We start from the raw sequence: 9,436 nt of genomic DNA, 5'->3' as shown, positions 1-9,436 counted from the left end.
TGTGAAGCGCCCGCTCAGCACTCAGAGAGAGCCAGTCGAGCGTCCCGCAGCATTTAGCAGCTAAAGAGCCCGATATGTCCCACGGGAGGACTGGACTGAAACGCAGAGGGAACGTTGGACTTCAACCATGTGGCCCGAAGCTGGGCTCCAGATGGAGGGTAATGTCGCTCCCACACTGCTGGATGTGCAGATAAAAGACAACGCGGATATTTATATCTCTATGTTGTGTAAAACCAGCATTCGTTACTCAATAAATACTCTTTTTTTTTTTTTTTTCTCTCCACATTTTATTCACGCGGCTCGAGGCAAACCTCTGTGAGGTCAGCGATGCGTTGCCTTGTCACAGTTTCTCTTTTCTCGTTTTTTTTTTCTTCTTGTTTTTTTTATTTTCATCAAAGTGATTTTGGCCAGTTTACCTTGAAATGAAGTTCGGTCTTCTGTGAGATTACATGTGATGACTTTGCTCACCTTTCCGGCTCACAGGGTCCCACCGGTGCTGTGGTGCACTTCAATAGACTTGCAGCCTGCAGACAACGTACGATACAAATACAACAGGGTTTGGGGGGGGGAAAAGATGATGTCACGTGACGACGCGACGTCTCTTTGACTTCAATCAGCCTTAACTTAAGTTTTAAGATGATGGCTTCTTCTGCGGGATCTTTGTTTACTGTGTTAACCTGTGACCGAGCATCAGTCCTGCCACCGGTAGTCAGACTGCTGGTTCAGCTAAAAGTTGATTCAAAGCTTTACATACTGACAGTGATGCAAGTTTGCAACGGTTGCAAATATTTACAGAACTATAGTGTGAAAAGGTTCACGCAGGCGGAGGACCAACCAGGATCCTTTGAACCAGTGGTTGTCTGTTGGAGGTGAAGTGTTGCACAGCCTCAGACGCGGTCTGTGTGCTATTTTAGAGTTTATGTGTCTAGTGCTTTTACTGTGAAATGCACCAAGAGAAGGAAGGGATGTGTTGAGCTATATACACTTAACTGTCATTTTCTCATATGTCCATATGTGCGATTTGACTCTGTTGTGTCTGAATGAGACTTCTGTGACAGGTTCCATGAACGGTTCTCAGCAGCAGGACGACTCCCTTTTATAACCCCCGATGCATCCTTTGTAAGCGAGTATCTCTCTCCTCCCTGTGGACGTAAAGGCACCATAATAACGTCCCGTTGTCAATCATCTGCACCGCAGCAGAGGCCAGGTGTGTGTGCATCCCAATAAGTTACCTTCAAGCAGCCGAGACCGAGACTCGGCTCCAAAAAGCTTTCTTATTAGGGAGAGACGAATGCCACGAGGTGATATTAATATCTGTAATATCAACTCGGGACCTTTTTGGTGTTCAGTAGCTCAGACAACAAAGGCTGCGTCTTTTAAAGCATCAGCGCTTTGACAGCCGGGGGCGTTACCCTTCATCTGCTGTCATTATAAGAAAGGGCTGTAATACGGGGCAATTTCCCACCTGCCATCAATCATTTTCAAAGTGCGACAGGTTCGTCACATCGGGGGAAACAAATTGATTGGGTTTTTGATTTCAGACATTTACAGGCTCTTTATTAGTTAATTGTCTTGTAACTTGATATACAAATAATAGTTAATAACACTTCCAGTTTTCAGATTTTAACTGTAAAAGGTTTCTAGGTTTAAAGGCTCCTTTTTTTACATGAACGACATGTCGGTGATAAGTGCTCTGCTTGACTGACGACAGCGTCGCTCTCCTTCAGCAGAAGAGAAATCGTGACAAAAGGCCGATTTGATGATGTCAGGAGGCTTAATGGTGCCATCAGTAACCCGGTCGCAGTGTTTTTCCGGTCGAGTGCTGATTTAAAATTCACTACACGGAGTGCAATAATGTTTTTCTTTGATGATCGATTGCGTTTGATGAATCAACCGTAATATGTGCGATCTCTTGTCGAGTGAACACCATCATCATCATCATCATCGTCGTCATCCATCTCCTCCACAGCGACCGAGTGGACTGTTTTTCAGACAGCTGGCTGCGAAACACAGAAAAAGCGATTCTGAGAATGACTTGATAGAAATATAGCTGCGATTAAAGATTTTCATTTTTTTGACATCAGAAAGTTGTGTTTCTAAACCTAGTGTTGTCTAAATACAACTGAAAATCTATGTGATGTATAACACATTATAAAAGGCACAGCGTTAAATGAGGCAATCCAGTTGGTCCGTAGCCATGACGTCTCCGCCACACACGTCCATGTTCTCCTCCATCAGAGAGAAAATGTGACTACTGTACAGATCTAATGTGTTGTCAGGGTTGCTTAGCGACAGAGTCAGAATGGGCATCACTTCCGCCAGCCGCTGAGTAATAATGTAAACCTTCAACTCACACGACACACCTCCACCTCACAAAATAATGCAAACTATAAATAAGTTTATTTATTGCACAACACAAATAGTGCAAATAATGAGGCCGAATACAGCTAGCTGCTCATTAATTGTCACCAAAAAGTACCTCATCAGGGTTCTCTCAGCGTACAGTCGGGACAGAACCACAGATTAAAAACGTGTTTATTGTAATGGGTCTCTCTAAGTGTAATATTGCTGTACTTTCATACATTATCACGGCGGTAATTTCACTTCCTGTGTTGGGAGTGTGTGTCACAGCTGAGATGCAGTGTTTAATTATACAACGGGTGCCGATGGTTGAGTTAAAGATGGTTTTAGTAAAAGAACTTTCAATCGCTCGCAAACACGCTCACAGAGAGGCAGAGAAGTGACGCACTTTCACAATATCCTCCTCTTTGACTCTTATGAGTGCAGAAACCCCGAATCCCAGATGGGCGACCACCTCAGAGCAACACTTTAATTAAGCAAAACCCAAACAAACTATGGGCTACTAGCAAATGAAATAACAATAATAATATCCTAAGTTACATGAAGCTCGAACCCAGGGGAGCAACAAAACCAGCATTAACCCCATTTGACCTGGATTTACTGTACAGCGAGGAGTCACAACGATTTACATGCATGGATTGCAGCTAATTGTTTCTTTCATCCCAAAGCATGTCTCCAAGGACATTGCTGCCTTCTCTAAAAAAAAAAAAAATCAAATCAATGAAATAAGAGGAAAAACGCAGCAAAACAAAACACAGTGAACCGAACAAAGCTTGAGGCGCGGAAGCAAGTCGGACTGGATTTGATAGATTGCAGCGTGGAAAAATACATTCCCAGTCAGAGCAGCTGATCAATGACCCTGCAACACACACAATGTGATAAGATGACTTTAACGAGGCGACAGGCGCTCTTAACTATGCACAGGAGAGGTGCAAAAAGAACCTCTTATACCTCTAAATAATTCTGCTGCAACCACGCAGGTGAAGAAAAATCTCATCTGGTCGTTTATATGCAGAAATATCTATGAATATACATGTATGTGGGTCTGTGCACTTCAAAGAAACAGGAGATTTGTGCGAGACACACTAATTGTGGTTTGTTTTCACGGATGATTATCTGAATTTTGGATTATTTTACCAAACACAGTATGCAATTGAACACTTTATTTGTGCTGAATAATTAGAGTTTATAGAAAAAAAGGGAAACATGTTAGGAGCATACAGATGTGCTGTTTAGTGATACAATGAATGACCTCTATTATCTGAGTGCATTCTTTTATGTACAGTATTTTTACCTCATATCCTTCAGCACGACACAGTATGTTCTCTCCTTTGATTAAACGGATTTCTGTTTGTTGAGGATCAAAAAGGCTTTTTAGGCTCACAGTATATATGGATGCATTACGGAAGAAGAAGAAAAAACTATAAAAAGCAGCATGTAGAGTATGTTCCAATGAGCACAAACTCAAAGAAAAGTCATTATTTTATAGTTGTAGCAATTCTAGTTAAAACAGCACTTAGCAGACAATTAAAAAACTCTTGAGACGTGCTTTAACAGATAAAGTACTTGGCTTTGATAATTATGTGTGTCTGAAGCTACAAAAAATGCCGAAGCATTGAATTAAACATTGAACCAAGAACATCTGCTGCTTCTCGCATGAATATGCAAATTCAAAATATTTGTTCATTTCTGAGGTTTCACAGATGGACTCGATGTGTGCTGTATTCTTCCAGGAACCACACCATTCTAGTAAATATATATTTTGAGTTGAGGGGATGAGTAATCGACTTACACAGGTACTTTCTTTCTTCTCATAAAACGATCCCCTGTGTGATTGACTACTAATTACCAAAAGAAACTCATGAACAAAAGATTGTTAATCAATCACTAATCTTGATAAACGGAGAAACTTCCTAATTCTCCAAAAGGCCGGCCTCTTTTGGAAGCCAGACACCGCTCTGAAGTCCCATTAAAATATCTCGGCCCACTGGAGCCGAGTGTTGGTTGTTGATCGGATGCCGATCCGGGATCCCGTGGTCAGACCGGCCCGACTGACACGTCTCTGCTGCTCCCCTCACTGCTTTGGGGAACTAGATAGCTGTCAAACACCATTTCTCTCATGAAGGTTGTGCTGCCAGTGTTCAGGTGGTCGGTTGGCAGTGACTTTTCATCCTGGCACTTCCTCCCACCGCATCCGCCTCGTCTTGTCGACTCCTCCCCCGTCTGTCCGACCGCATCCACTGGGCTTCTGACGGGGTGACGATTCCTCAAGTGAAAGAAGGAAGATCTAAGCTCTGAATGTACCATACATCTTTGCTTTGAGGTACACCTTATCCAAGCAAGCATTGGGGCGACTACGTTGTGGTGTGCATCAGTTTTTTTCAAATAAGTGCTCAGCTTTTACATGTCCTCGGGGGGGGCCTTCTCCCAAAGCCGATTCCCCCCCCCGGCTCTTCCAAGCCGATGTTTGCTTTTTTCCGACGTGTTCTGGGTTCCCTACATGTCTCTGGAATGCCTGCACAGAAAGGGCAGCCGTTTCATTCCGAGCTTCTTCTTCTGGTCGGGCGATATCGTGATAATTCACCCGGCGACCATCGGACGTTTGTCAATACATTGCCTTAAATGTTAGCCTGAAACGCTGCTGTGTTACTCTCCAAACTTGATCAACACATCAAGAAAGACGCTTCACTGAAAGTTGACAACGTAGAACTCAGGAAAGTCTTCCCGCCGTCACTGACTGTGCCTTCGCAGGCAGAACGTTTAGTGTGAAAAATGAAACGACCAATCGGGCGACAGCGAGGGAAACCCATCTCAGCCCCTCGTATCCGTGAGCTCATTCTCTCTCTCTCGCGCTCATGGCCACAGATGATGAAGGTAAAACATTATTTTCGGAGCTCCGCCTTTCTCTCTGCCTCGCGTCACGGTGACGGTGGCCGATTCTCCACCAATCGGTCCGTCCGTAAGTCGCAACTCTCTGTTGTAAACGGGACCTCAGAGATACTGGAAGACCTTCACTTGGAGAAGCTACTCCCAATTGGGAGGTCACGGTTAGGTGAAGACGACATACGAATCCTTGTCATCCGGATTGTATGTCAGTGCTTTCTAGTGTCAAAATATGACTAACCAACCTGTTCATGTCCATCGCTGGGCCACCTTCTCTTTAGACTGTGTGCTGTGACCCCACGATCATTTCTAGGTATTGAAGGTCTGACCCAATGTCACTGATGTTACTTTAGATCTTTCAAAGGATATTTTAGAAAACCTTCATGCTGCCTTTTGGATTTGTCAAAAGAAAACCAGCGCCGACCGTGCGCGATTTCGACCAGCCTTTATTCTGCCTTCCCATCTTTGAACAAACAGGGGGAATTAGCCTTTACTTTCCAGATTGTCCCGTGTAGAGAAAACAAACCATAATCAATACAAGGCAGGCAGATGTCTGGCAGCTTTCCAGCCGCTCAGTTGTTCTCTTTGCTAACGACAGCCGTTAGAGGAGCTTTACCTTCAGGGATACTGCCTTTGGAGTTGAGTCCCGCTGCCTTGAACTTGAATAAATAAAAGAAGAATTGGCTCCTGTCCGTCTTCTGTGAACCTGGCACTAATCAGGCTGTCGCATCCACTCCACTGTCCGGTCTGGAAGAAAGCGCCATGACGGGCTGACGCTGCTGAACTCAGACGTCTGGACGCAAGCTCGGTCAGTTCCCCCCCCCCCCCCCCCCCCCCCCCCCCCCCCCCCCCCCCCCCCCGATCCAGCTGTCTTTTTGAGTAATGGTTGTGCTCTCAACTAAGGGACGATCTTGGAACCGACGGGTAGAGCTTCTTCTTCTGTTGTCGCTGGCTTTATGTGCTCTCAGAGGACTATAAAACACATTAGAAAGCCCCCCCCCCAGCACTTTAAAGAAGTTACTTGACCTTCTTAAAAAAAACAATCTTATTTTAAATTGTAGCTAATGTCTTTTGGGTTGAGTGGTCTTTTTTATACACCACTATGATACGAAATGGATTTTGATCCCCGCGTTTCGCTGTATCTCGATCGTATCTCCCAAGCACAAACACCCTCCCTCCCCCCTCATCTCTCCTTCTCATGCTCTCTCCCTCTCTGCTTCAGTGCTGTGCTCCTCCTCGCTCTCTCTCTCTCTCTCACTTTGCATTAAGCCCTGCTTGTCTCTGATCCTCGAAGCAGTGCTTATGGGAGCTTGTGAGACCAGTGTGAGCACTGATGGTCTCCAGTCGCCTTCCCAGCACTGCAGGTGGAAGAGGAGGAGGAGGAGGGAGAGAGAGAGAGTGTGTGTGTGTGTGGGGGGGGGGGGGACCGGTTTTCACTGGGTGGGAGGGATACGAAAACATGTGAGTGACGCAGAGAGTGTGATAATACAACGGGGTAAAGAGTGAGAGAACATGAGGCAAGGGGAGAAAAAATATTTCCAGAAAAAGAGAGAGAGAGAGAGAGAGAGCAAAAGCAGGGTGGATCAAGAGCAGAGGAGCCAGCGAATAGGAGAGGGGGGGGAGAGGGAGAGAGAGAGAGAGAGAGACTGACTGACTGCAGACGCTCGCCCACTGTCACCGCTCCGCAGCCAGAGGACAGAGGACAGAGGACAGAGGCAGTGGACGCAGGACGCCATGGAGGAGGAAGACCGCACCGTGCGCCCGCAGCTCCGCCGCTGACGGATCACCCCTCCGAGACCATCCCGTCCGGTCGGGAGCGACTTCTCTCTCCCTCCTTCACCAGACCCAAGTGCCGGACCTCAACTCCTGCAGGACCCTGGGGGAGGGAGGGGGGGGGGCACCGTCTCAGGCTGAAGCCACACTTCACTTCTTCCTGCCTTTTGGACTAGTGTTTTTTTTCTTCTTCCAACCATCCCGCCGTTCGCTGACCTTCCGAGCTGAGTGGATCTACTTTTGTCCCGTGTGCGGACCATGGGGCGCGGGTGGAGGGGCGCAGCGGGGAGCCTCCCACTAAGGACCGAGGTGACGCTGCTGCTGCTGCTGCTGCTGTGGGGCTGCCGGGAGGCTCCCGCGCAGACGGACGACGGGAAGTCCGTCTACTTCTGGGAAACAGGTACCCGCACAAACCACTAATCACAGATTACACGCGTGCGCCCGTGAAACGAGCGCACGCGTTTACAATGGCGGCTTGGCTTGGCGTGCGTGGGGGGGGGTGTATTAGCGCGTTACGCGGCGTGCGACCTCCCGCACGCGTAAAGACGAAAAGGTTTTTTTTTTTCACTCCAACTTTTAGAACGGATTGAACGTTTAAAGTCAGTGAGGATAAGACATAAAATGTCCTCCAGGTGAGACACGGTCGCAAATTCAGTCTTCAGGTGCGCGGCTGCCAAAACTTCAAAGAGGCGCCAGAAAGATGACCCAGAAAATCTCGCTGAGTGGCACGTGGCACGCGGGACGAGTGTGATCCGTGTTTTTTTTCTTCTCTTGAACGGAATACTTTCATCTCCCCGAGTCTCAGGTGATGCACCATTATTGAGATGTTGCCGCTGAGCGTCACGCCAATTGATTGATTTGAGGCATCCACGCACAACCGCGCACCGGTGTGGGAAGCCGCAGCCGCAGCTGCAGCCACGCGCGTGACATTCATACACGTAGTACCGAATAAACATTATCACTGTTGACGTGTGTTTCCTTGTTGATTTTTGCTGGACATGGAGAGAAAAACTGAGACAAGCACATATAAAGTCCATTAAACGACTTGATTAAATCCTCAATTAGGCAGCAAAAGGGTGCTCTTTATGGTACAAAACAAAAACCTGCCCATCCTCTCCCACTAAATCAAACCCCCCCCCCAACTCACTCCTCTCCTCCCGCCCACGCCCAGAACCAGCTCCCAGTTGACATGTGCCACGTCCCTCCCGAGGTTCTGCATCTTTAAAGAGGATGTAGCTGAGTAAGGAGATTAAAGGAGCAGGGATTTAACAGCCCAGGGAACCGAGTTGAGGAAAAGGAAGGCAGAGGGGACGCTGCAGGCCGAGAGGTGGACAAACGTAACCTACATCCAACCCTACTGGCCACGGTGCCCACGCCTCTCACCCACGCTACTCCACCTTTTCTCCCACACTGAACGCGTTGCTCACCCGGAGGGCTCTTAAGCTCTGTGCTTCTGACACGAAAGCCCGCAGGTGGAGTTTGTTCACTATTTCCAAATAAAACATTAATTTCAGCCCTAGAGTCATCGCTCTCTTTCTTTTTTTTTTTCTCACCCCTCTTTGATTTCACAATTGGCTGTAGAGTATTAAAATCACACAGAGCAATTTAGGGCTTTGAATCCCAGTGCATCTTCACAAAAAGCTATCACTGTATGTTTGCACTAGATTTGCATACTTTAATTTCCAATTTTTTTAAGGATGAAAAAATACCCAAACGCGATGATGTTTGTGCACATTTGCAGAGTATGCAGTGGAGGGAATATTCTTGTGGCAAGCAATGCTCTGATGTTTTGCATATTGATGAGTCGAGCTGAAATACAGCCTCTGTCTTGGGAACTGTGGGGAATTGGGCCTGCACTGCTTTTATTGCCTTCTGAGAAAATATGATGTATCTGTTTTGGGAGTTGAGACAGTTCTCTTCATTTTTTTGCTCCGAGAATTTTATTCAAATGAGGCGGATAGAGACAACGGGCTGTGCCAGACGCCGCAAGTGATATTTCTGAAGGTGGCAGTGAGGATAACTGGAGCAAAAAAAAAAACGAGAATGATTATACCCACCGTGAGGAGGAGGGTGGTGGTGGTGGTGATGATGATGATGATGATGGTGGTGGTGATAATGGATTGCAACACTTTCTTTCTGGGGCTTTTGAGAGATTGCAGGAAGTTTGTCTCCCTCTCAGACGCTGTTTTCACACCATTTCTTTTCTTTTCTCCTCGCCCTCCTCTCATCTGTTTTGCTCCTGGTGCTCTTGGTCCTCTGCACCTCTTTCCGTCGCGTCTCTCCGTCTGGTGCCCTGCATTATGGATTCCTGTTTCCAGATCCGCTGCCTTTTCTCGTTAGAACAAGCTGCGGCTGCAGTGGCAAGTCAGGATCGCGATAGATGTAACACGTTCTGCTACATCCTGCATGTTTCATGTGT

The 9,436-nt window shown here is 46.9% G+C and overlaps 1 protein-coding gene across 1 annotated transcript in view; it reads left to right on the top strand.

The window, feature by feature from the left end:
• The first annotated feature begins 6,678 nt into the window (after positions 1–6,678).
• thsd7ab (thrombospondin, type I, domain containing 7Ab) overlaps positions 6,679–9,436 on the top strand; it is an 85,186-nt gene continuing 82,428 nt past the window's right edge. Inside the window, exon 1 of the mRNA XM_037454934.2 lies at positions 6,679–7,417. Within this exon, the coding sequence (XP_037310831.2) occupies positions 7,276–7,417 (142 nt within the window). The 5' untranslated portion in view covers positions 6,679–7,275. The remainder of the gene's footprint in view (positions 7,418–9,436) is intronic.

The sequence above is a fragment of the Pungitius pungitius genome, chromosome 11 (genome assembly GCF_949316345.1).
Source record: "Pungitius pungitius chromosome 11, fPunPun2.1, whole genome shotgun sequence".
Lineage (NCBI taxonomy): Eukaryota > Metazoa > Chordata > Actinopteri > Perciformes > Gasterosteidae > Pungitius > Pungitius pungitius.
This window is presented reverse-complemented; position numbering and strand designations above follow the sequence as displayed.